The sequence below is a fragment of the Bos mutus genome, chromosome 29 (genome assembly GCF_027580195.1).
Source record: "Bos mutus isolate GX-2022 chromosome 29, NWIPB_WYAK_1.1, whole genome shotgun sequence".
In the NCBI taxonomy this organism is placed as follows: Eukaryota; Metazoa; Chordata; class Mammalia; order Artiodactyla; family Bovidae; genus Bos; species Bos mutus.
Genome location: NC_091645.1, coordinates 869,631 through 897,298, shown reverse-complemented (window position 1 = coordinate 897,298; position 27,668 = coordinate 869,631). Strand labels below are relative to the sequence as shown.

The 27,668-nt window shown below is 41.7% G+C and overlaps 1 protein-coding gene across 8 annotated transcripts in view; it reads left to right on the top strand.

The window, feature by feature from the left end:
* The first annotated feature begins 15,543 nt into the window (after positions 1 to 15,543).
* Positions 15,544 to 27,668, top strand: part of CEP295 (centrosomal protein 295) — a 54,839-nt gene continuing 42,714 nt past the window's right edge. For 3 of the 8 annotated variants that reach the window (XM_070365120.1, XM_070365119.1, XM_070365118.1), the window contains exons 1-6: positions 15,548 to 15,706; positions 20,800 to 20,936; positions 21,536 to 21,736; positions 22,850 to 22,974; positions 23,804 to 23,897; positions 26,337 to 26,429. In XM_070365120.1, coding sequence (XP_070221221.1) covers positions 15,571 to 15,706; positions 20,800 to 20,936; positions 21,536 to 21,736; positions 22,850 to 22,974; positions 23,804 to 23,897; positions 26,337 to 26,429 — 786 coding nt within the window. In that variant the 5' untranslated portion in view covers positions 15,548 to 15,570. Of the gene's footprint in view, positions 15,707 to 20,799; positions 20,937 to 21,535; positions 21,737 to 22,849; positions 22,975 to 23,803; positions 23,898 to 26,336; positions 26,430 to 27,668 lie in introns of those variants that run through there. The other 5 variants (XM_070365125.1, XM_070365126.1, XM_070365121.1 and 2 more) reach the window with 4 other exon arrangements.

Sequence of the window (27,668 nt, the reverse complement as noted above, 5' to 3'; positions counted from 1 at the left end):
CTGCTGCTGCGTCACTTCAGTCGTGTCTGACTCTGTGCGACCCCATAGACAGAAGCCCACCAGATTCCCCCTACCCTGGGATTCTCCAGGCAAGAACACTGCAGTGGGTTGCCATTTCCTTCTCCAATGCATGAAAGTGAAAAGTGAAAGGGAAGTTGCTCAGTCGTGTCCGACTCCTAGTGACCCCATGGACTGCAACCTATCAGGCTCCTCCGTCCATCGGATTTGCCAGGCAAGAGTACTGGAGTGGGGTGCCATTGCCTTCTCCATTTCCTGATGTATGTAAGTCAAATCATTATCCTGTACACCTTATACAGTGCTATAACTTATGCACTCCTGTATGTCAACTATATATCTCAGCAAAACTAGAAGAAAAAATTGGCATGACAAGTGTGGAAAGATGCAGAGAGTAGTGATTTTTAAAATTCTGATCATCCATTATATTCACTTGTGGAAGCGTGAAAGGGTTAGTTGCTCACTCGTTTCTGAATCTTTGCGACCCCATGGTCTGTAGGCCACCAGGCACCTCTGTCCATGGAATTCTCTAGGCAAGAGTCCTGGAGTGGATAGCCATTTCCCTTCTCCAGGGGATCTTCCCAACCCAGAGAATGAACCCAGGTCTCCACATTGCAGACAGATTCTTTACCATCTGAGCCATCTGGAAAGCCCCTTATAATCACCTATGGTGCTTCAACAAATGCAGATGGTCTGGGTTCCCACGTCTGCAGATTCTGACTTTAGTATCTGTAAGGTGGAGCCCAAGAATTTATGTTTTTAAAGTCCCAAAAGTGAGGCAGGGTTGAGAGCCATTGGATCTAACGTAATTAATATATTGGATGAAATTTATTTTATAGCCACTGAGAAAATGTCAAAATGTATCCTGAGTATAAAACTCTTAATCACCATTGATGGTAATTAATATTTATGTTTTCCTCAAATTCATAATCCTTGAGGTGAGGGTATTGGGAAGTGGGCCTTTGGGAGATGATTGCCTCATGGGGATGGAACTCTCATGAGCGGGATTAGTGCCCTGAAAGAAGAGGCCCCAGAGAGCTCCTTTGCCCCTCTTCCACAGTGTGAGGACATAGCAGAAAAACAGGTATCTGTGAAGCAGAAGAGGAACCTCACCAGATAGCAAATCTGCCGGCACCTTTATCTTGGAGTCTCCAGCCTCCAGAACTGTGAGAAATAAATGTCTGTCATTTATAAGCCACCTAATCTATGGTTATTCAGAGCATCCTAAATGGACTATAGTGTACTGGAATGGCCATGCAAAGAGAAAAGAGAAAACTTTGGTCTGAACCCCGAGACAGCTCTAACCATTCATTATGGTGCCAGTCTCCACTGCTCTTCTGTCTCTTACTGCACGAAGAAAGAAGGGTTTCAAGAGGTGAACACCACAGGGAACCCAACTCCATCACTGACTAGAGGTAGGATCTCAGGCATAATAGTTAACTGCCTGCTCCTCAAATACCTCAGCTATAAAATGGGGATGACATGTAGCCAAGGTATCTCATAAGGTTGTTATGAGAGTTAAATGAATACTCTAAAACCTTGATACTCAAAGTATGGTCCATGGACCAGCAGTATCAGAATCACCTGAAGGTTTCCTTGAAAAGTAGAATCTCAGAACCACTGAATAAGAGTTTGCCTTTAAGAAGACATCCCTCTCCACCATCCACCCAGTGATTCCTATACAAAGTTCACAAAACACTGCTTTACAGCACTAAAAAAAAATTGTAGGGAAGTGTTATAAGGTGAAATAATCCTTGTCCTTCAGAATCCTACAGTCTCATTGGAAAGGAGCAAGCCTTATATTAAACATGAACAGTTAGAGATGGGGACAAAGCCAACAAAATCAGGTGTAAGTCATGTCCACAGCTTTCCATTCAAAAACAACAGCAGCAGTAACAACATTATTTAACATTCTTTCTAGCTCTAATTATAATAATCAGTGGTCTCCAAATGTTTTCACAATCAAAAAACAAATAGTAATAATCTTTATACATCACAGTTATTGTGATAAAGGATAGGACTGTTCAAAACCAGAGTCCATTGTGCACAGCCTCTGAGACTTAAATGAGCAGACGATCACTAGGGCATCTTGTGAAAACGCAGATTCTGAGATGAAGGCTGAAATTCAGCAGCTCCCAAAAGATACTGCTTGTCCATGAGCAATTATTTGAGGCGTAAGAGTTGGGGGCTCAGCCCCAACCAGGCACTGTACCAGCAGCCCGGTCCAGGAGGGAATAAATACCTCAGGACATGTCAGCACGCCTGCAGCACAGTGAATGTGAATTGCCATCCTCACTCAGGTGGAGTGAGCTCGTCGTTTATACTGGGACCAGTGTTGTTTCTGCCCCGGGGACATCTTTAGTGCCTGATGCACATAGGATGAGGTAGAGGGGGAGACACCTGCTTCTGTGTATAAATATAGCAGCACTTTGTGTTGAGGCGTATGTCAGTCAATACCGCTCGCTGACAAGGAAAGGGAAATAGCTGGTGATTAAATGGTCCTGCAAGCAAGGAAACCTGTCAAAGTAACACTTTGTGAGTCTCCAGAACTGTGTATGTAGTTCTGTTCCTTTGCATGTCTTTCCTTGAAGCAGGACTATGTGAGCTCACAGCTTCCAGGAGCTATACAGTGTTCTTTCTTTGGGACTTGCTTTATGAATAGATGTTTAACAGCTGTAGTCAGCTTGTCCTTCTGTGAACTTCCTGGGGAACTGAGTTTGTGGCATTTTGCCTTGGTATAACACTCCTATACCCAGATTCCTGGAACCACATGTCTGATGGGCCAGGTAGTCCTAAACCATTTCCTTCGACCTGGACCCATGATATAATACTTTGGTGGGAAATTTATCCACAAGAAAAGAATATACTTAGTAGACATGTCCAAGAAAGCCTGAGCAAGCTCAATATAACTATATTCTTATTGGAGAAATAAGAAATCACCAGGGGAAAATGAATAAATCTGACTGCATAATACATTTTTAAATTTTCTTTTGCAAAAACACCAAAAATGAGGTTGAAAGACAAACGAAAAACTGGGAAAAATATTGTCAATTCAAACAAAGGTTGAATACACAGAGAACAAATCAATAAGGGAAATAATCATAATAGAAAGGTAGACAAAGAACTTAATCTGGGATCCATACAAATAATGCATGTATAAATGGTCAATAAGTCTATGCATAAAACATACAAATAACCCCAAAATGCAAATGAAAAGACAGTATTTTGCCTAAAAGATGACTAAAGGTGAAAAGTATTGACAAAATCCCTTTTGGTGAGCTTTGGTCAAAAGCACTGTCACGTACTCTCCTGACGGGAATATACATTGTCAAATGTGTCAAATGTGTCTTTAAAATTCATAACCTGGGAGTCAGCAATCCCCTCTTAGAAATCTACCTGGAGATCACTGCCCTGGAAAACGAATATTCATTCATTCGACAGATTTGTATTGAGCCCTGATAGGTGCCAGGCATTAGATCAGGAGTTAGGCATACACTGAGAACAAAATAAGTACAATGCTTGCCTTTACAGAACATACATTGTAGTCATGGGAGACAAGTGACAAATAAATTGTGTGCTGTGTGTGTGTGTGTGTGTGTGTGCAGGCATGCGCACATGCAGTGATGATGGTAAGGACAATAAAGCAGAGTGAGGGCAATAGAAAACAGAATATGCTGTTCCCAACAGGGTGACTAGGAAAGCCTCACTTATAAAGAGACACTGAGCAGGGATTTGAAGAAAGCAGGAAAGCAGGGCCTAGACACCTGCAGAAAGATGATTCCAGGCAGAGGGTGGGGTCTGGGAAGCAACCAGTGACACTGAGCTGAGTGTGGGGTTGGGTAAAGTGGTGGGAGCCAAGGGGGTTGTGTTCTGAGACCACACAGGACCTTGTCAATCACTATAAAACCACTGGATTTGACTGTCAGGGAAACAGTCAGGACTGGAGGGCTTTGGGCAGAGCAGTGGTGGTGGATGACTGGAGTTTATAAAGGTTCTCTGGCGGCTGGTGGAGAAAAGGCTGGAAGTGGGCGCGAGCCGGAGCAGGAAGGCCACTTGGGGTGAGGTTACAGTAATCTAGGTGGGAACTAACAGGGGAGGGGGACACAAAGTGGTTGAGTGCTAGACACGTTTTGAAGGTAGAGCCAACAGGATTTCCTGAAGAACAGATGTGAGTCATGAGAAAAATAAAGGAATCAAGGATGACTGAGATTTGGGGCAGAGAAGTCTGATATTTACTGGGGTGAGAAAGCTTGTAGGAAGAGGATGAAGTGAGGTCAGAGAACCCAAGGCTTTCAACTTGTCAGGTTTGAGATGTCTATTAAATGTTAAAGTAGAACTGTCAGGAAGGCACTTGGCTATGAATCTGGAGTTCAGGAGGAAGTCTGGGCCTACATATAAGTATTTAGTCCTGAGACCAAATGAGAGAGAAGAGGTTTAAGATCTGGATACTGGGATGTTGCAAAATTTGGAGATCAGGAAGATGAGGAGAAACAAGCAAAGGCTACTACAGCCAATGAAATAGGAGGAAACCCAAGAAAGTGATTTCCTGGAAGGCAGTGAATGGCCAATATGTGAAATGCTGCAAGAAAGATGAAGATGAAGGGTAACCATTGAGTTTGACATCATGACAGTCACAGTGACCTTGACAAGAGCTGTTTGTGGAGGACTGTGAGTGAAAACCTGATTGGAGAGAAAGTGAGTCTGATGAGTCTAAACAACTCTTGCAAGAATTTTACGTGTCTGGGGAAACAAAGAAAATGGAGTGGCATTGGGAAAGATTTTTTTTTTTAAGATGGGAGCAATTATCTGGTATGTTTGCTAAAGAAACGGTATAGCAGAAAGAAAAAAGAGACAGGAATTTAGGGAGATGAGATGGGATCCAGTTAACAAAAGAAGGGGGAGTTTTGGAGAGACGTAAACACAAAGAATTTGCTACAAAATTGTTCAAATGGAAAAAACTGAAAATTAATGAAAAGTTTATCAATAGGAACTGGATAAGTGATTTAAGCGGTCTAAGTACAATAAAATAAAACACAATCATTAAAATTGATAGTAAATGATCCCTTATGATTATACAGTGGAAGTGAGAAATAGATTTAAGGGACTAGACCTGATAGAGTGCCTGATAAATTATGGACGGAGGTTCGTGACATTGTACAGGAGACAGGGATCGAGACCATCCCCATGGAAAAGAAATGCAAAAAAGCAAAATGGCTGTCTGAGGAGGCCTTACAAATAGCTGTGAAAAGAAGAGAAGCGAAAAGCAAAGGAGATAAGGAAAGATATAAGCATCTGAATGCAGAGTTCCAAAGAATAGCAAGAAGAGATAAGAAAGCCTTCCTCAGCAATCAATGCAAAGAAATAGAGGAAAACAACAGAATGGGAAAGACTAGAGATCTCTTCAAGAAAATTAGAGATACCAAGGGAACATTTCAGGCAAAGATGGGCTCGATAAAGGACAGAATGGTAGGGACCTAACAGAAGCAGAAGATATTAAGAAGAGGTGGCAAGAATACACAGAACTGTACAAAAAAGATCTTCACGACCAAGATAACCACAAAGCGTGATCACTCACCTAGAGCCAGACGTCCTGGAATGTGAAGTCAAGTGGGCCTTAGGAAGCATCACTATGAACAAAGCTAGTGGAGGTGATGAAATTCCAGCTGAGCTATTTCAAATCCTAAAAGATGATGCTGTGAAAGTGCTGCACTCAATATGCCAGCAAATTTGGAAAACTCAGCAGTAGCCACAGGACTGGAAAAGGTCAGTTTTCATTCCAATCCCAAAGAAAGGCAATGCCAAAGAATGCTCAAACTACCACACAATTGCACTCATCTCACACGCTAGTAAAGTAATGCTCAAAATTCTCCAAGCCAGGCTTCAGCAATACGTGAACCGGGAACTTCCAGATGTTCAAGCTGGTTTTTGAAAAGGCAGAGGAACCAGAGATCAAATTGCCAACATCCTCTGGATCATGGAAAAAGCAAGAGAGTTTCAGAAAAACATCTATTTCTGCTTTGTTGACTATGCCAAAGCCTTTGACTGTGTGGATCACAATAAACTGTGGAAAATTCTGAAAGAGATGGGAATACCAGACCACCTGACCTGCCTCTTGAGAAATCTATATGCAGGTCAGGAAGCAACAGTTAGAACTGGACATGGAACAACAGACTGGTTCCAAATAGGAAAAGGAGTACGTCAAGGCTGTATATTGTCACCCTGCTTATTTAACTTCTATGCAGAGTACATCATGAGAAACGCTGGGCTGGAAGAAGTACAAGCTGGAATCAAGATTGCCGGGAGAAATATCAACATCCTCAGATATGCAGATGACACCACCCTTATGGCAGAAAGTGAAGAGGAACTCAAAAGCCTCTTGATGAAAGTGAAAGTGGAGAGTGAAAAAGTTGGCTTAAAGCTCAACATTCAGAAAACGAAGATCATGGCATCTGGTCCCATCACTTCATGGCAAATAGATGGGGAAACAGTGGAAACAGTGTCAGACTTTATTTTTTTTTTGGCTCCAAAATCACTGCAGATGGTGACTGCAGCCATGAAATTAAAGGACACTTACTCCTTAGAAGAAAAGTTATGACCAACCTAGATAGCATGTTGAAAAGCAGAGACATTATTTTGCCAACAAAGGTCCGTCTAGTCAAGGCTATGATTTTTCCAGTGGTCATGTATGGATGTGAGAGTTGGACTGTGAAGAAAGCTGAGCACCGAAGAATTGATGCTTTTGAACTGTGGTGTTGGAGAAGACTCTTGAGAGTCCCTTGGACTGCAAGGAGATCCAACCAGTCCATTCTGAAGGAGATCAGCCCTGGGATTTCTTTGGAAGGAATGATGCTAAAGCTGAAACTCCAGTACTTTGGCCACCTCGTGTGCAGAGTTGACTCATTGGAAAAGACTCTGATGCTGGAAGGGATTGGGGTCAGGAGGAGAAGGGGACGACAGAGGATGAGATGGCTGGATGGCATCACTGACTCGATGGATATGAGTCTGGGTGAACTCCGGGAGTTGGTGATGAACAGGGAGGCCTGGCACGCTGCAATTCGTGGGGTCACAAAGAGTCGGACACAACTGAGCAACTGAACTGAACTGAACTGATTCTGTATTTACGTGATAATGTACACATGTAGCTACACGGATCCATAAAAAAATCATAAAACAGAACAAAATAAAAACAATGTAATAGGAGCCTAACTAAACATGATTTAAAAATGCTTTATCTAGACAATAAGATCTGAAGGCAGTTTTTGCTTTCTCCTTTAGATATTGTGTTGAATTTTTTTTTTAACGGTGAATATACATAATTTGTTTAAAGGTATTTTATCCACTTACAGTGGCTAGCAGAGGACAGTTCCCAGCCCTGAAGCCCTCTTAGAGGCTTTGAACGATAATTTACTGCTTAATTTCAGGTCCTTTCGAGACCCCCCTCTTTTCCCATTGACCCCTCCTTCACAAACATCAGTTCAAACTCGGTATCTGTCACTTATTATTTACTTGCTTTAGAGCAACATATTTAACAAGCATGTTTCTTCCCTTGTCGTGATCTTAAAAATGTGCCTCAGAAGGCCATTGTGAGGCTCACAGAAGGTGCTGTGGGTAAAATGCCTAGTAAGGTGCCTGGCTGCTGCTGCTAAGTCGCTTCAGTCGTGTCCAGCTCTGTGCGACCCCAGAGAGGGCAGCCCCCCAGGCTCCCCCGTCCCTGGGATTCTCCAGGCAAGAACACTGGAGTGGGTTGCCATTTCCTTCTCCAATGCGTGAAAGTGAAGTCGCTCAGTCATGTCCGACTCTTAGTGACCCCATGGACTTCAGCCTACCAGGCTCCTCCATCCACGGGATTTTCCAGGCAAGAGTACTGGAGTGGGGTGCCATTGCCTTCTCCTATGCTGCTAAGTCACTTCAGTCGTGTCCGACTCTGTGCAACCCCATAGACGGCAGCCCCCTATAACAGGCACTAAACACCAAGCTAGTATCACCCGGATGCTCCCTGTTTGCGGCCATAGGGCAAGTCCAGCTCTCGGCATACACAGAGAGGAGGAGGAGGACGGGCTCTTATCAGCAGCAGTGGCTCTGCCTTTGCTTTTTCCTATTCCTGATGACCTTGGTCCCTCTTCTCTTGTCTAATGGGGTTTGGGTGGGGGCTCCGAGGGTGGAGGGGATATGAAACAAAAAAGTCCCCACAGCGTCTCAATGCCCCTCACGCATTTTAAATTTGACCAGTCTGCCCTCTAGCGGTAGACATGATCATTTCCACCGCTTTCCCCGCAAGTGGAGTTGAAACAGACCCTGTAAAGGCATAAAGGACGGCATCTGAGGTGTCGCCTCACCTCTCACTACTGGTCCTGCCGCCGCCATGTAAAGAGAGAAAATTCACTAAAAGTAGCCCCATCGCTCACCTCCTTGTGTGAAGAGTTTGAAGGTCCTTCTGAAAACGCACACCGTGCCTTTGCCTGGGAGGACTGGTCCGCCTGAGAATCCTTTAGCTTGAATGAAGCCAGCCTGAGGAATGAGACTCAGAGGGATGAGGTTAGGAAATTCCATGGGAAGTAAGCCCGAAAATGAGCCATGAAGGGGTCCCCTGGCTGTTCCAAATGTAAAAAACAGAAGACAAGACATGTAATACAGGCACAAGCGTTCCCATCTGTAGCATGGGCATGATGCTGATAATTCTGCTGTCAGCAAAACGCTAAACCACAGATGATAGTTTTGTTATTTTAAGTCTCCCTGGACATTGCATGCTGGAACTGGCGTTGAAGGTGAAAATGGCGTATGTATGTAAAAAGACATCTTTGTTTTGACCTGGGCTAGATGACATCAGGGCATGAATTACGAAGTCATCAGGCTCTTTAGCAAAAGCTGCGGAGTGCGCGCAGGATGAGTAGACACCTAATGGAAGGTTTGAGGGAAGTTCCAGCTGTGGAGTTCTAACAGTGAAGTCACAGGACCAAAGGTGGAGGGGTAGGGAGAGAAAAGGTGGGGGGAAAGCACAGAGATTTGAAGTCTGGGAAAGGCTGTTAGAGATGAGACAACTCGTAGAAATAGGACAGAGGCTCTTCCTTTTTAAAAAACTTTTTGGTGTGGACCATTTAAACAGTCTTTATTGAATTTGTTACAATACTGCTTTTGTTTTATGTTTTGGCCCCAAAGAATGTGGGATCTTAGTTCCCTGACCAGGAATTGAACCCACACCCCCTGCATTGGAAGGCAAAGACTTTAACCACTGGCCCACCAGGGAAGTCCCCAAGGGGCTTTTTCTAAAGGAGAAGAGTCAATGAGTCCTCATGATCTAATCACCTCCCAAAGGCTCCACCTCCAAACACCACCACAGTGGAGATTAGGATTTAATATATGAATTTTCAGGACACACAGCCATTCAGTTTATAGCTCACTGTCTGCTTGGTCATCTGACCACAGATGGGTTCCGCATCTTGTTTTTCTTTATTCTCATGGTCTAAATCCTCTGGAGAAGGGCATGGCAATCCACTCCAGTATTCTTGCCTAGAGAACCCCATGGACAGAGGCACCTGGTGGGCTACAGTCCATAGGGTTGCAAAGAGTCAGGCACGACTGAAGTGACAACACAAACACAAGAAAGAACCTGGTCATAGCTGGTGTTCATTAAATGTTGAGTTAATGCATGTAACTGGGTAATACAATCATATCATGAAATAATAGTTAACCTGTGTGACATCACTCTAGGTATAACGTTTCAGAGGTAGGAGAAAACCAGGGGAGAAGACTTCATGAATGAGATAGGATGTGAGGTAGAAAAGGAAGACGTGGTCAAGTATGAAAAGCGCTTGCTACAACAGCGCCGGGAGTGATGTGATGTGCTAAGCACAGTCTAAGGGCTTTACCCCGGGAGCCCATTTAATCCTCACTACAGCCTCCAGGGCAAGTGCTGACCCAGACCCCAGGCAGTCTGGCCTCAGGGTCTGCTCTCCTCCCCACTGGGCTGGGGACTCACATAAGCCCCAATTCAGAGACAAGAAGGAACACAGCACATTGTGGTCCAGTTGAAGGATGACATGAAATAATGCTGTATGGATCAAAACACCAACATCATAATACTCACATCTGTACAGTAACACTACATTGGTGGTTTGCGAAGTGCTGTCAGATGCATCATTTTGTTTAATACTGAGACAGTCCTGTGAGTTTGATATGGTGGATATTATTATTCCTATTTTACAAGAAAAAAAAAAAAACAAGGCTCGACGTGATTAGTGATAAACTGAAACTCTGAGCTCTGCTCTCTTTAGGGCCATATTTTGGAGGTTCTGGAAAGCTAGTAAGAGACATTAGCGTTGATGTATTCCGTAAAGAGAACCACTGTAGGTTTCAAGCAGGGCAGGAATGCTTATAGAGGGCTGTTTGTCTAAAAGAGTGTCCCATGTCACCACTTTCTAGAATGCTGAGGAAAAAACAAGTCCAAATATACAGAGATTGAAGCAAGCATAAATTTATTCTCTCAGCTGTGCTTGGCAGTATTATAGAAGTGCAGAATTCCCTTCAATATGCCTGTTTCACCACATTACAAGCATTTAAATAAAATATTTTACCCCATCAACACACTGACACCATATGCATTATATTATCAATACACTGCTCCCTTTAAAATTGCTAGAATATTTTAGATTCCCACCTGTCTTCTCCCCGGTGCCAAAGATTTATAGCTGGAGTTCCCCTCTCTGGAAAGCAGAGTGCTTACTATATGTGTTGGGTCTCTGGGGCAGCAGACACATCAATTGTATCCTCAGGAGTCAGTGTTTCCTTCTTTCTGCTAATTTGAGCCTCAAGAAACCCACAGACTTCTGACGGCTGCCTCACTAGTTCACCAGTTACGTGGCAGCCCCATTTTTGGCTCAGACAGAGCTCTGGCTGGGAATGAAAGCGTGTAAAGAACAAGCAGGCTGTTGCACTTAATGTGAAGTATTCTGAGAGCCTGTTCACATGTCTTCACTGCCTTTTTGAGGGTAGGATAGCGTCTGTCTTGTGCATTTGTTATATCCTCAATATCTGGTTTATCACTGTGTCCTCAGCCAAAATGTTTGGTTGGCACTTAGTAATTGCTCAATGAATAGTCAATGAATGAATGAAAACAATGAACCAAAATGGTTATAACTGGATGATTACTATCTTGGGGGGCATATGCCTCATGGCATATGGGATCTTAGTTTCCTGACCAGGGATTGAACCATGTCCCCTATGCTGGAAGGCAGAGCCTTCATCATTGGACCACCAGGAAGTCCCCAGACCTCCCTGTCTTTTTAAGTATATAACTCACAGTCTACACCCTCATTGCTGAATAAATATCAGTAATATTAATAAAAATCATATTAGCTGAAATATGATTTAAAAGACGAAACAAAATAAATTCATTTTCCTATTCTCTCCTCTCAATTTTCACTCTCCTTAAATAAAAGGCCCAATTCCTCCCCACCTTCGGATCTACCCACACACATTTTAAAGAAATATTTATAGCTTTTAAAAGCCTTTCTGAGCCCATCTTTCCTCTCCTGCTGGGCACTCTTAATCTCACTTCTGTTAGCAGCTGTAAATTACCCTGAGATCCTATCACTTGTTAAGCCCTTTTGGTGTTTATGCCAGAGAGAAAGGCCAGTTGGCAGATGGTCAGATGGAAACCTGATTACTTCTGTTCTTGCAATGATTCCCTTTCATCAGGACTTTATACATGAGAATTATTGAGGGTCCTCCCCCACCTCAACTTTAATGCCAATCTCTTGTATTGAATGTGGATAAAGATAAAGGGAACTCAGAGCAGTGAAATGGTTCCCCATCAGAGAAACATGTTAAACTGCTCCTAACCTGAATGGCTTCTATTGCAGTTTGAGGGGCAGCATTGCATAGTGACTAGTCACACTAGTGTTGTTACTGCCTAGGGAAAATTCTTCTTCTTGATCATTGCTTATTAATGTTCATTCCTTGTTGGGTAGCAACACTAGAAACAGCCTATACACCTAGCCCTAAGCCAATAGAGTACAAAGGGACCCAATTAAAAATTAAAAACTGAACACCAATAAACACATTTAAAAGGTGTTTTTTGTTTGGTTGGTTTGGTTTTGTCTCCTGCAGTCTGAAGTGAGTGTATTAAAATAAAAGCCACAAAAGATTCAGTTTAGAATATGTTCCTATCCTTGGGTCAATCTCAATAGCAAAGGAGATAGAGAACTGTGATTTGCTCAGTTTGGGTCACATGCCTACCCCTGTGGCCTGGAGGGCTGGGTCTGTAATGAGAAGAGGAAACAAAGGTGCCTATATATATATGTAATAGCTTCTAATGTTGCCAACAAAGGTCCGTCTAGTCAAGGCTATGGTTTTTCCAGTGGTCATGTATGGATGTGAGAGTTGGACTGTAAAGAAAGCTGAGCACCAATGAATTGATGCTTTTGAACTGTGGTGTTGGAGAAGACTCTTGAGAGTCCCTTGGATTGCAAGGAGATCCAACCAGTCCATCCTAAAGGAAATCAGTCCTGAATGTTCATTGGAAGGACTGATGTTGAAGTTGAAACTCCAATACTTTGGCCACCTGATGCAAAGAACTGACTCATTTGAAAAGACCCTGATGCTGGGAAAGATTGAGGGCAGGAGGAGAAGGGGACAACAGAGGGTGAGATGGTTGGATGGTATCACTGACTCAATGGACATGAGTTTGAGTAAACTCTGGGAGTTGGTGATGGACAGAGAGGCTTGGAGTGCTGCAGTCCATGGGGTCGCAAAGAGTCAGACACGACTGAGTGACTGAACTGAATGTATCTAACATGGTTTTGGAGTTCATTCGTGCTCTTTATGATTCATGACTTTGAGTTTCACAAGCAGCCTGTGAAGAGAGCAGGTCAACTAGTACCAAGGAAATGGTGGTGAATTAAAGATGGCTGCAAATTCTTTGTCACTTCACTGGGAGATGACTTTTTCCCCTTCACTTGAACTTGGGCTGGTCCTATGATACTTAATCAAGACAGTGTGGCAAAACTTACCATTTCTCAGCCTTGCCTTTAAAAGGATTTGCAGCTTTCATGTTCTTGCCCTGGAAATACTCATTCTTTGGACATTCTCTCTTGAATCTCAGCTAGTAAGAATTCCAACCCACATGGAGAGGCTGCTTGAAGGCACTGAGATATGTCTGGGACCTGGGACCCTTTGCTGCAGTACTGAAGTATTTGCCCCTGGACAAATACCTCCCTGAGCAACAAAATACAAAGAAACTGTATGGGACTAAAAATAACTGCATGCATACACAGTTGGGGCAAAATTATGAACTGATGCAAAGAGACCAAAAAACCAAACTGTAATTTTCTTTTTAATATCTATACATTTATTTTTATTTGTTTGGCTGTGCTGGGTCTTGGTTGCAGTACATGGAATCTTTGATCTTTGTTGAGGCACATGGGATCTAGTTCCCTAACCAGGGATCGAACCCAGGCCCACTGTATTGTGAACGCAGAGTCTTAGCCACTGCACCACCAGGAAGTCCCTGAACTGCCACCTTTGAAAAGCCTGGAGCAAAAGCAGAGTACTGAGCATGCCCCCTGCACACAAGACCACAAAGTGCTGGGCAAACCACCTAAGCCATCCCTCTAGCCTGACCCCCACAAACACCTCTACCCTCATCCCCACACAAGAAACAAGCTCAGCCTCCTTGAAAAGTGAGCAAGTAAGGGAACAAGTTGTTTGTTCTCACTCCACCCTGCTGCAGAAGGGACCCCAGGAGAACTTTGCCTGAATTTCTTGTCTGGCCCCTGATAATTTAAATTGATTGAGGAGGCCAAGAACCCTGGTTGGTAACAGCACTTCACTCAATAGTTCCAGCAAAGTTTCAGCTGACAATCAGAATCAATTGCTAGTCATAATGAGTGAGCCATTCTGGACACTCTGAGGTGGTCTGGTTGGCAATAATAGAGAAACAAATCACAAACCAAGGCTCATTGGCTTCGTGTTCAACAGTTGGAAAGTCTCAGAGTTGTGACAGTAGACCAAACACTCTGATTCTAAGCCCACTGGGTTTTCTTTGATTCCTCACTGCCTCCTATCAAAAAAAAAATAACAAGCCTTAATTCAAAATCTCCAACTGTAAGATTTCTGCCCAGGATGCAGGTTGGGGAAGTGATTTATTTATTCATTCATTCAACAAACATTTCAGAAGCTCGAAGTGGCAGGTGACTGAACAAAGTGCACTCAGTTCTTGAGAATTCAGTCTAGTCAACACAGAGCCTAATAAACAGATAATTTCAATAAGAATTGGTAAGTGCTATGATGGGGAATGTGCTTGGTGCTTTTGGAAAACACAGTGGGCACCAAAATTAGCCTAAAGCGTGAAACAATGGGCGCATCTTTTGTTCAGTGTGGGAGGGTACCTATGAGTCTGTGTTGAGGATGTTGAAGAGTTTTGTTTAGAATAAGTACAATTATTAAGATAAATGTGATCATGGACAGGGAAGCATGAAGGAAGAATCCCAGTATTTGGGATAAATACATGAATTCTAGTCTCGGTTTCACTCTTCCATGTCCTCTTGGCCAAGTCACCAAATTTCTCTGTAATGCAGCTTGTCTGTAAAACCAAGGTGGTTGTTGTTCAGTCACTCAGTCGTGTTCACCTCTTTGTGACCCCATGGTCATGTATGGGTGTGAGAGTTGGACTGTGAAGAAAGCTGAGCACCGAAGAATTGATGCTTTTGAACTGTGGTGTTGGAGAAGACTCTTGAGAGTCCCTTGGACTGCAAGGAGATCCAACCAGTCCATTCTGAAGGAGATCAGCCCTGGGATTTCTTTGGAAGGAATGATGCTAAAGCTGAAACTCCAGTACTTTGGCCACCTCATGCAAAGAGTTGACTCATTGGAAAAGACTCTGATGCTGGGAGGGATTGGGGGCAGGAGGAGAAGGGGACGACAGAGGATGAGATGGCTGGATGGCATCACTGACTCGATGGACGTGAGTCTGAGTGAACTCCGGGAGTTGGTGGATGGACAGGGAGGCGTGGCGTGCTGTGATTCATGGGGTCGCAAAGAGTCGGACACGACTGAGCGACTGAACTGAACTGAAATATGAAACAGCTCTCACTCCCTTTCTGATTGCAGGTTATCTACAGCGGTTAAATCCTTGACATGTTCTAGGTAGTGTGGCCCTCTGGAGGCACAGCATTACGATACAGTTCCCTGTTGAGTGAATTGAAAACTATCAGAAAATAACTGCAGCGTGAGAAAGTACCAAACGAATTGTGTCCTCAGACAAGAAAGGCTGCACTTCCCAAGGCGTCTTCATAAAGACGCTTGAGACTGAAGCCACCCGGGTGGGCTGTGGTAACTAACTCTCCCTTCCTGGACCTCTGTCTCGGATCTGTAAGATGAGCCTGTCGGGAGACGTAAAGCAAAACCTCCGAGCCACGCCCGACACGAGAAATAATAGGCCCTACGTAGGAGGGGCGCGCGCCCCGAGCGGCTTCCGCCGCGGCCGTCCCGACGGCCCCCGGGGCGGGGCGGGGCTCGGCGCTTCCCGCGGCCTGGCCGCGCCACTGGCGAGCGGTTTGAATGACGGAAGTGACGGCGGCTCGGAGATGGCCGCCTCGCTCACGCCCGAACGGCTGTTCGGAGGCAGCTGTGGGGCGGGCCGCCGGGCCTTCTGTGTCTGAGCCGCGATTCCTGAGGCCGGGCTTTCCTCTCCCTGGTGAGTGACAGAGGCGCTGGCCTCCCAAGGTCCCCGAGCGTGCACTTCTCCGCGAGGCGAGGAGCCGGGGGTGTGCTGCGGCGGGGGACGCACTCGCAGCGGCCCGCGGTTCTCCAGAGGCCGGGCACGAGGCCGGCGGGGCGCGCGTCCCCTCACGGGCTCGAGGCCGGCGGGGCGCGCGTCCCCCCTCACGGGCTCGCCTGCGCCGTGTGAAAGGCCGCCCCGGAGCCTTTGGCGCAGCCGGCCATGCGCGTTCCCGTGGGGTCGGGCCTCGCGGGGGCCCTGAGCTTCCAAGTCGGGGCGGCCGGAAGGGTCTGCGGGGTCCCACTGCAGAACTCCTGGGTGCGTCCTGCCCCCAGGTCACCCGCCGAGCGGCCTCACTCCTGGGAGCCGTTTAAGAGCCCAGCTTGGAATCGTTTCATGCAGAGAGCATGCTCTCTTTTGGTGTCTCTCACCTTTAATTTATTAGATAACTAAGTTCTGCCGCAAACGTCTGTTTTGTAAAACAATGGGGAACGGTAGACTCATTAAAATTTAGAAAGTATCTGGCAGTTTATATTTACTAAGACATACAATCAGAACAACCTGTTGGAGAAGATATTATACTCCGCTTATATATTTCAAGGAAGTGAGACCAAAGTGATTTTAAGTGTCTTTGCTTCAAGTGGAATTGGGCCTTGAAGCCGCATCTTCCTAATATAGGTGATTAAGAGGTGCTCGTTGCCATTTAATCCTCAGGACAGTCTTGAAAGATAAGTAGTATCATCTCTATTATTTGTCAGTAACAGTACTTAGAATTTGAAAATCTGTATTGATATGAATAAATACTAAAGTGAGGGAATGGGTGAAACTTCCTTAAGTAGGATTCCAGTTGGTAAGTGTAGAAGGAATAATGTAAGCAGAAAACACATTGTTTCAGGTGGTCATCAGTGGATACTAAATTTAGTTGGCAAATATGGTGGGGAACATGGTATTTACATAGCCTCAATTATCTCTCCACCAAATACTTTAAAAAAAAATGGTGTTTGTAGTGGAGGAACCTGTTAGGCACCTTCTTAATCAAGGGATCAAAACTCATTCTGGTGTGATGTGCTGAGAAGAGTACGTCATGACTTCTGTGGTGGTCTTGCCAAAAATGCATAACCTCAGTCTAACTATAGGAAGGGATTAAACACATCTAGATAGAGGGACATTATGCAAAATAACTGGCTGGCATCTTTTTAAAATGTCAAGATGGAGGAAGGGGTGACAGGACTGAGGAACATCTCAAATTAGAGGAGTTGAAGGAGACAAAACAGCCTAGCCATTAGAACATGATTTATAGACCCTTAGCCCCTGTGTTCTGAAATCTGTTTACATGGATGCCTCCCATAGACTGCTCCTAGTTAATGACAGCATGGGGTGGATGTGAAGGCAGGCCTGTTCCTGAGACACAAGGGATTTTGGCTTAAGGACTCCCCAGCAGTCTTCCTGAAGCTTCCTTAGACTGCACAGTTTAAGGGTTATCTACCCAACTTTGCCTTCCTCCTTCACTCAGTGGCAGATTTGCATGAAAGTCTGAAACACTCCTAGCTTTCACCACTTCCCTCTCCATTTTCCCTCACACAGGCATTTCCCCTAATAAAATCCTCGTGGGTTTCATCCCATTTTGGCATCTACTTCTTTGAGGATGCAGAGTGACACAACAGTCAAAGGATATGTTTTCCTTGGCTTGGGACCTGGTCCAGAAAATGGACATTAGTGGGACTATTGATGAAATTTGAATAAGGTCTGTAGATTAGCTAAAAGTATTGTGCTAGTGTTAATTTCCTGGTTTTGGTGGTTGTACTGTGGTTGACATTTAGAGAAGCTGGGAATACTAAATCAGATTATTTCCAAACAAGTGTAAAAATTAAGATAATGATATACAAGAAAAAACAGTTATTCTGTCACAGCTTAGGTAAAAATAACAAACATGCTTGTTCCTGTAATCCTCTAGAAAAGGAAATTGAAGATTACAGGATTACTTGTTTTCTCTTTGTTTCAGTTCAGTTCAGTTCAGTCGCTCAGTCGTGTCCAACTCTTTGCGACCCCATGAATCGCAGCACGCCAGGTCTCTCTGTCCATCACCAACTCCCGGAGTTCACTCAGACTCACGTCCATCGAGTCAGTGATGCCATCCAGCCATCTCATCCTCTGTCGTCCCCTTCTCCTCCTGCCCCCAATCCCTCCCAGCATCAGTCTTTTCCGATGAATCAACTCTTCGCACGAGGTGGCCAAAGTACTGGAGTTTCAGCTTTAGCATCATTCCTTCCAAAGAAATCCCAGGGCTGATCTCCTTCAGAATGGACTGGTTGGATCTCCTTGCAGTCCAAGGGACTCTCAAGAGTCTTCTCCAACACCACAGTTCAAAAGCATCAATTCTTCGGTGCTCAGCTTTCTTCACAGTCCAACTCTCACATCCATACATGACCACAGGAGAAACCATAGCCTTGACTAGACGGACCTTTGTTGGGTCTCTTTGTTTAGTTCTTGTCAATCCCCTCTTGCAAAAAATACGGGCTTAAACAAAATTTTCCTTATTCCCTATATTTTAGCATTTCGGAAAGTTAGGAGCCATATATAAGAAACACCAGATTCTTCTCTTGGCTCTGCCAGTAGATATTGTCACTCAGGTCAATAACCTAAGAGGCCTTTGATTCTTGTCTAAAATAGAGAATGGTTGGTTGGCACTTTCAGAGTACATTACCAAAGCCTTGTGAATATCAGCTGAGTGGGTTTCAGCTGGAAAAGATTTTTCACATGTAAGCAGTTATTCCTTTTTGTCATCAGGTTGTAACAGTGACCACATATACCTATCTAGCACTTTATATGAATTAACTCATTGAATGAGTCATTCATTCAGTCAGCACACTGAAGGACCTACTTAGGAGCAAAGCAGCTTTTAGGCTCTGCACATACAACCATGAATAAGATCATTCCTGCCTTCTTTTTGATGGAGAGTTCAGTGAAAAAGTTTTAGTTTCTATTTTTGTTTGTTCAGTTAATAAGTCATGTACCAACTCTTTTGCAACCCCATGGACTGTAGCCTGCTAAGCTCCTCTGTCCATGTGATTTTCCAGGCAAGAATAGCAAGAATACTGTAGTGGGTTGCCATTTCCTTCTCCAGGAGATCTTCCCTACCTAGGGATCAAACCCAGGTCTTTGCATTGAGAGGTAGATTCTTTACCACTGAGCCACCAGGAAAGCCCTTAGTTCCTATTAGATAACCCCAAATTCTTCTGGTCGCTATTTGTACACCTGAGTGAAAACAGTATTTATCCTTAGTATGTGAAATACTGCGTGGTGGTAGTTATTCGTGGTTAATTTGGATATTAAAAAAAAAACAACAAAACCAGAGCCTCTATCCTTATTGTTAAGGAATCTAATTAGAAAGGGCAAGTTATTGATGAAAAACTAGAGGAAGGTAATATCAAGGCAGCGTAGGTTAGTCCTCATATGAATATGAGGGTAACATTTCTTATGGACAGGCAGGTCGGGACAGGCAGGTGGAGCAAGAATCACTGGAGGGCAGTTTCACAGGGAAGTGCTGCTTAAACTGGCTGCAGAAGGGGATTCCCTGGTGGTTTAGTGATAAGGACTCAGCACTTCCATTGCAGGGGGCCCAGGTTGATCCCTGCTCAGGGAACTAGGATTCTCACAAGTCAAATGGGGCAACAACAACAACAGAAAACTATCTTCAGAAAGATTTAAGTGTTTGGTTACCATATTTCCCTTCCTGGTCATTGTAAAGAGATTGATCTCAAATGAAATCATGGTTATGTACTGATTTGAAGTGTCTAATTTTTGAAAATGGCAATAATGGGAACAAGGAGATACAGAATCACCTGGGGAGGGTTTTTAAATTTTATAAAAACTATAGATTCTTAAATTCTTTCGTTTTTTCCCTGCCAGACTTCCCCAAATTGGGGCATGTTATAATCTAGAGACGCGATTGAGAACACCTGAGTGTAAACAGGAGCAATAGAAGACTAGATCTAGGAATCTTAAACCCTGGACTGAACCTAAAAATATAACTTTGTTCTAGGAGTTTTGTTTAATGATTTCATTTAAAAATCACACCACCAATTACTGAAGAGTTGTTTTACTGTAGAGGGGTTAATGTGATTCCCTAAGATACAATGACACTTGGTGATCGTATTATATATCACAGACTAGGAGCTGAAATATGAGCCAGGAGCCCTTGCAGTATAGTAGTCTCGCTGGTTATGTACAAGTTATCAGAGTTCTAGTGTTAAACTGTAATTTTGAAGCATTTATTCTGCGCTAACACACCTTTTGAAATCTTTGTGGTTTTCTATATTTAAGCTGGGTAAACTCTGGAAATCTCAAGTAGGAGTTAGTCAGGTCCCACATACTACAGGTAAATAATAATCTGCCACAGATGAGGAAGCATTTTTTCTTTTTTTTAATATGAAATTTATTGTCAAGTCCTCAATATTATAAATGGCTGTAATTGAGAAAACATCTTTTCAGCAAACTTTCATGATTTAACAATTGTTAGACTGCATTTTTTTTTTCAAAAGCATCGATTCTTCGCGCTCAGCTTTCTTTTTTTTTTTCTTTTGAATTTTATTTTATTTTTAAACTTTACATAATTGTATTAGTTTTGCCAAATATCAAAATGAATCCACCACAGGTATACATGTGTTCCGCATCCTGAACCCTCCTCCCTCCTCCCTCCCCATACCATCCCTCTGGGTCGTCCCAGTGCACTAGCCCCACGCATCCAGTATCGTGCATCGAACCTGGACTGGCATCTCGTTTCATACATGATATTTTACATGTTTCAATGCCATTCTCCCGAATCTTCCCACCCTCTCCCTCTCCCACAGAGTCCATCAAGTAATGCTTGAAATGGTTTACTCACCACTAAACTGCTTTCTCCCCATCTGAGAACTACCAATTTAAGTGCTGAATTAATGATTGCTATTTATAAATAAGTTGAACTTAGTTTACCCAAATCATTCCATGTTTACAGCCCTTTAAAAAGTGTTCTAATCTTTACTGTCTTATTTTTAATAGATATATATATATTTTTTTTTTTAATGCAGAACCTTCATATTTAAAGTACTACATGAAAATGAAAAGAAAGGGAGTGAATGCTGGCAAGCTGAGATTGAGTCCTAATGAGGAAGCCTTCATTTTAAAGGAAGATTATGAAAGAAGACGAAAACTAAGATTGCTGCAGGTGAGATTTATTTGGAACATAGTGTCAACTTCTTTGTGTCCCCAAAATTATTAGTATTTTCTACATTGTTATTGTTGTTAAGTCACTAAGTTGTGTCTAACTCTTTGAGGCCCCATGGACTGTAGCCTGCCATGCTTCTTTGTCCGTGGGGGTTTTCCAGGTAAGAATATTGGACTGGGTTGTGGATTCCTTATCACTGAGCCACCAGGGAAGCCAGTTTTTTACATTCAGTTCAGTTCAGTTTGGTCGCTCAGTTGTATCTGACTGTGACCCCATGGACTGCAGCACATGAGCCTTCCCTGTCCATCACCAACTCTTGGAACTTGCTCAAATCAGAATGATAATGGCAGTCCCCTTAGGTCTCTGGGGAGGAAACATAATGGCTTATCAGGGAACTTTGTAAGTCTTATTTTTGGTTTTTTCTCCTTCACCTGGATTTTCTGCTTTAAATAGGGCTTATCTAATATCTTGTGAATATTCTGGAGAATTGATATATCTAATACCTGAATCAAATTCATTTAGGATCCTGTTTCCAAAGAGCTTTTCCAAAAAGTTGAAGTAAGCCTCTTTTCATGTAATCTTAAATATTCATCCTTTAGGTTCGAGAACAAGAAAGAGATATTGCTTTACAGATAAGAGAAGATATAAAACAGAGGAGAAATCAGCAATTCACTCGTTTGGCAGAGGAACTAAGGACAGAATGGGTGGAATCACAAACTCAGAAAATCAAGAACTTGGAAAAACTGTATTTGGCAAGTTTAAGAAATATGGGAGAGGGGCATCAACAAGCCAAAGAAAATGTAAGTGAGCACTTATTTGACTACCTGTCTGTGGTAATGATACTTGTTAAAAGTAGATTTGTGTTATTAGACACTGATAAAAATGTTTTCATGTATAGAATTTGCTGTGGGCAGCCTGAATGTTTTTGTAAATTTAATATAACTAAGAATCCTACTTGATTCATTTTCTGGTAAGAGTCATGTGAAGGAAAATCTGTTTTCTATGATGTTTAAATTAACATTATTCTCTAACAAACTTAGGGTTACCACTGGTGGGTGGTAAGGGATAATACATTAGGAGAATGGGATTAGCACACACACTACTATATATAAAATAGATAACCAACAATGACCTACTGTAGAGCACAGGAAACTATACTCAGTATTTCATAATAATCTACAAGGGAAAAGAATCCAAGAAAGAACAGCTGTATATGTGTATGTATAACGGAATCACTATGCTGTATACTGAAACTAACACAGCATTGTAAATCAAACTATACTTCATAAAAAAAGCAAACATTATTCTTTTCCAGTCCTTAACAACTGGGTGAATAAAATAGTAACCTTCAGAATTACAAGTTGTTACTCATTTCAGTCATTTTGGACAAGTTCGGTGGGATGAATTCAGATTTCTGATTTCATTATCACTCCTTCCTCATACCTCCTTAATGTGTAATTAAATGTGTATACACTTGAGTTCTTCCTTTCACAAAGGCAAAGTAGTACTTAACTCAGTATTTAAGACTACTCCCTGACCTTGTTTCTTCTGATTTATGGTTGGAAAATCCTAGATTGTGGTCCCAGAGATAGTCACACAAAATAAACAAGCTGGATTCCAAGAATGCATGTCTTTGTAACCAAACTTTTAGTCAGGAAGAACTCTTTAAAGAATTTGTCAATCAAAATATTCTTGGTCCCTGGCTTTAGTTTGTGTTTTTAGTATTAATAGCTTTAAGTTCTGATATCAGATTTTTGTAGCTTTATTTATTTCATCATTAATTTTGTGCTATAGCCAGTGTTTTCATTTGAATACATCTTCATGATTTTTGCCCTGACAGAGTACCACACATATTATATATTTGCCATTTTAGTCTTGTTTAACATGACATTTTAAGTAATATTTGTTTTTAGGAGCCTGATTTAAATGCTCTGGCACACCGGGCAGCAGAAAGGAAAAAAAAGGCAGAAATGAGACATAAAGAGGCCCTGAAAGTACAGAAAAATCAAAAAGAAATGTTAATGAAACAAAAAACCTGGTAAAGTAATAGTAATTTTTACCGTATTCTCCACTGAAAGTGATATGGCTGGAATTAAAGGGTACATTGGATATTTTTTTGTGTGTGTGGAGAAGGAAATGGCAACCCACTCTAGTACTCTTGCCTGGATAATCCCATGGGTGGAGGAGCCTGGTAGTCAACAGTCCATGGGGTCGCAGAGCTGGACATGACTGAGTGACTAAACTTTAAAACTAAAACTTGGATACTTTTTAAAAGTTACATAGTATATCCATGGTGTTTGTTAAACTTGGTTTAAAATAATGCAGTTGGGGGAGTACATACTAACAAGTGAACTTTCTCTTCTGTTCTGACTTTAGCAGCAGTTACTGAGTTTCTGAAGAAGTGTATTACTAGTTTAGAATGCAGGTCAACCAAAATCTGTCTGCCTCTGATATAAAAAGAAAAAAATCAGTGCAATTATGAACATTAAAAGAGGTTATAGACTCTGCAAGTCATTGATGAGATTTTTGCATATTGTAAAAATGAAAGAACCTATTAGCTAGTCAGAAGTGGTCATTTTATGCAGTGGCCCCTCTTTATCATTTTTAGGTTTTTATAATTCCAAATTATTCTAAAGAACATTAGATGTTTGTTGGGTCAGTCCACATTATGGAGCTTTATGTCTAGCTACACCGCTTTTACTCTTTATTTTCTCACATGTGTATGCACTCTATTAAATAGCATTTGAGCCTGTGGGATCAGGCTGTGGAGGATTTCTTAAGATTGTAATGGCTTTTATATTTTTAACTTTGAGTTGTACTGTAACATTATTTGAGAGATTAATTTATGACATCTTTTATTTTTTAAGGCATATAAAAGCTCGAAAAGAAGCTCTGCTTGTGGAAAAGGAGAGATCTGCCAAAATTGCAAGTCTGCCACCCCCTCCTCCAGCTCTCTTTGAGGTGAATTACTCTGGGTATGGGAGCTTGGATATAGTAATTCTTCTTTGCTGTTAGAATTCAGTGCACATCCAAATGCCATTTGTTTGAACTTAGTTTTTAACTGTACTGGTAATACATATCTAGAATATTTAAAAATAATAATAGACAGCATTTTACCCACAAATGCTTTAGTTTGTATCTCTGATGTTAAAGGACTTTAAAGCACAATACTAATATATGTTGTTCCCAGTATAATCTGATACCCAGTCTGTGTTCAGTTTTCTCCAGTTGTCTTGAGATTTTTTTGTTGTTTGAAAAACTGTAACCTTTTTTATTTTATTGGGAAAGAAAAGGATTATTTGCCCTAAAGACTTTCCCACATTCAAGATTTGGCTATTGTAAATAGTTATCATTTTATAGACACAGAAATTAGGTCCAGATAAGTTAATAACTTCACATAAGATTATGTGAAATGGTAAGAAAAGTCTGTTTCTTTGTGAGAGTAAAATGTGTGATTTTGTGATTTGAAGCTTTTTTTAAAAAAAAAAACATTGAACTTATTAAGCAGAAATTAATTTTGAAAGGTATTGCTTCTCCTGCTCAGATTATCTTGCTGTGGTTATTAAAACAACTCATTTGGATCATTATCTAAATTACATAGGTGTGTTTATCAAAAAAGTTAAACAGAAATTTAAAAAATACAAATACAGGATATATTATTTTGTTGTATAGACAAGAGTATTTTATGTATGTGTGATCAGCCTCAGTACCAGGTAGTCTCATCTTAAGCCTCTGGTTTTGTCAGCCTTCCTACTTTTATGTTAGACATCTGCCATGTGACATTTGATCTAGTAAGATCCAAACAGAGAAGTCAGATTTCAGCCATTCCCCCAGTGCCTTGTTAAAAGGCAGGCAGTATTTTGCCCATTTTTTAAAATTATTATTATTACTTTTGTCATAATTCTTAATGTTTCTAACAAGCCGAAAGTGAAACTGGCTCAGTTTTGTCCAACTCTTTCTGACCCTCTTGGAATTCCCCAGGCAAGAATACTGGAGTGGGTAGCCATTCTCTTCTCCAGAGAATCTTCCCAACCCAGGGATCAAATCCAGGTCCCCTGCATTGCAGGCAGATTCTTTACCATCTGAGCCATCTGGGAAGCCCTAACAAGTCAAGGTCAAAACTTTAAACTGACCAAAACATTGTCTGTGTAAGTGATTTGGCAAATACGAATTATATGTTAAACTGTGGTGGTACTTTTCCCCCCAACATTTTTATTATGAAAAATTTTTAAATACAGAGAAGAGTATAAGAAATAGCTTGTGTGTAGATTTCATTTTGCATTATGTGTAGATTTCAAATGGTTGTGTATACATTTGAAGATATAAATGTATACATTTGAACGTATATTTATAGGTTACATTTCACCCCATATACTTTAACGTACCTCTGCTAAGAATAAAGACATTCTCTTTTCCTAACGAAACTCTAGGTTTGTTTCTATTTTTTGTTGTGCTGGGTCTTTGTTGCAGTGCGCGGGCTTGTCATTGTGGTGACTTCTCTTGTTGTGGAGCACAGTCTCTAGGGGCATGGGCTTCAGGAGTTACTGCTCATGGATCAGTAGTCATGGCTCCAGGCTCTAGAGCACAGCCTCAGTGGTTGTGGTGCACAGGCTTAGTTGCTCCGTGGCGTATGAAGTCTTCCCCGACCAGGAATTGAATGTATCTCCTGCATTAACAGGCAGATTTTTACCACCATACCACCAGGTTAGTCCAGGACATTCTCCTATGTGGCCACAATATCACACTAAGAAAAGTAACCAGGATCCAGTCAAGGTTTACCTCTTGCTTCTGTTTGCTTTGTGTCTTCAAAGTAAAGCATTCTCTCCCCAACCCTTTTTTATTTCAGAATTTTTGAATAGACTAATTTCTTGTATTCTGTATTTGTCTGATTTGGTTATGTGGCTACAAGAGATCTCAATTATATTGGTAAATTTTTCTCTTTTCAATTTCCAAATAATCTGGGAGATGATACTTAGCATCACAAGTATCTATCATCCTTTTGCATTTATTCATTGGCCTACTTCCATTAGACAAAAGAGAACTTTCTTCTTTCAGTGATTATGAAAAGACAAAAGAGAACTTTCTCTTATCATTGATTATGAAACATCATAACCAAATGAGCAAACTTAAAATCAGTAATAGAGGCACACCTTGCCATTATGTGCCTCCTGATGTCATACAGTAAACTGTAGAGTGTCACCTATTCATTATTCTTACTGAAATACAATCTGACTTTTAAACCTAAACTTCAGATTAGTGGAAATACAGTGCACGCTCTCATGAAGAAAAAAAATAAAGAATAACTGATTAAAATATAAAATTACTTTTTTCAATGGATCCTGCTTCAAATGAAAATGAATACTTCCAACTTAACAATCTATTTTCTGTTTCATTTTTCAGAATGTTGAAGTAAAGAAAACTAACGTGAAGACGAACAGTTCTACCTACCATCATCTTTGTACTTTTGTGAATAGAGAGGTGGACACAAAGCAGGTGATTGACTTTTTTCATGACTCTCACTTTATTATTTCTCTGTCCATTGAATTGAGTTATATATTGTTCTACATATATTGTTATCAGATATCAAAATTTGAACAGCTTTACCAACTGTCTTAGGGTAATAGTGATTAAAAAATCTTTTAAATATGCTTTGAATTACAATGTCATGTTGAATGTGAATGGAATGTTGATATAATATGAATGAAAGGGATTGGCCTCCTAAATTGATATATTTAATTTTCTTACCATAAAAGTTTTTTTGACATAAAAAGAATACATACTCTAGAAATTTGAAACTAGATACATGTAAAACACCTAAGTTTTCATCACGAAAAAGTAATCGGTTAATACATTAATGGATTCATTATAGTATTTTTAATTAATACATTTTCATTATTTGTGTATAAACATACACATGCTTTTTAAAACATGATTTTTAATAGCTACTTAAATATTTCATTATGGAGTTTATTTAACCATTCTATTGTGGAGGGGTTTTTTTTTTTTTTTGCTTTGTAAATAATGCAAACATAATCATCTTGTACATTTTTTATAGCTTTTTAAAAAAATTTATTTGTTTATTTCTGGCTGCATTGGGTCTTTGGTGTTGCCCGCTGGCTTTCTCCAGTTGTGAAGAATAGGGGCTCCCTTCGGTTGCACTGCTCGGGCTGCTCGTGGTGGTGGCCTCTGGTCGTGGAGCACGGGCTCTGTGGCCCGTGCGCTTCAGTAGTTGTGGTGCGTGGGCTTAGTTGCCTCGCGGCATGTGGGATCTTCCTGGACCAGGGGTCAGACCGGTGTCCCCTGCATTGCAAGGTAGATTCTTAACCGTAGGACCACCAATAAAGCCATGTTGTGTATATTTTGTCTACAGCTCTGATTGTATGTTTAGAATAAATGTCTAAAAGAGAAATTATAGGTTCCACAGTGTATAACATTTTATCACAGATACTTGATATAGATCTTTAAATTTCCTTTTAAAAAGTGACTGCAACATATGAAAATGGCCGTCTTACTGTACTCATGGCTTCCCTGGTGGCTCAGTGGTAAAGAATCCGCCTGCAATGCAGGAGACCCTGGTTCAATCCCTGGGTGGGGAAGATCCCCTGGAGAAGGGAATGGCTACCCACTCCAGTATTCTGGCCTGGAGAATCCCATGGACAGAGAAGCCTGGTGGGCTATAGTTCTTAGGGTCACAAAAGGTCAGACACAGCTGAAGTGACCTAGCACACAGCG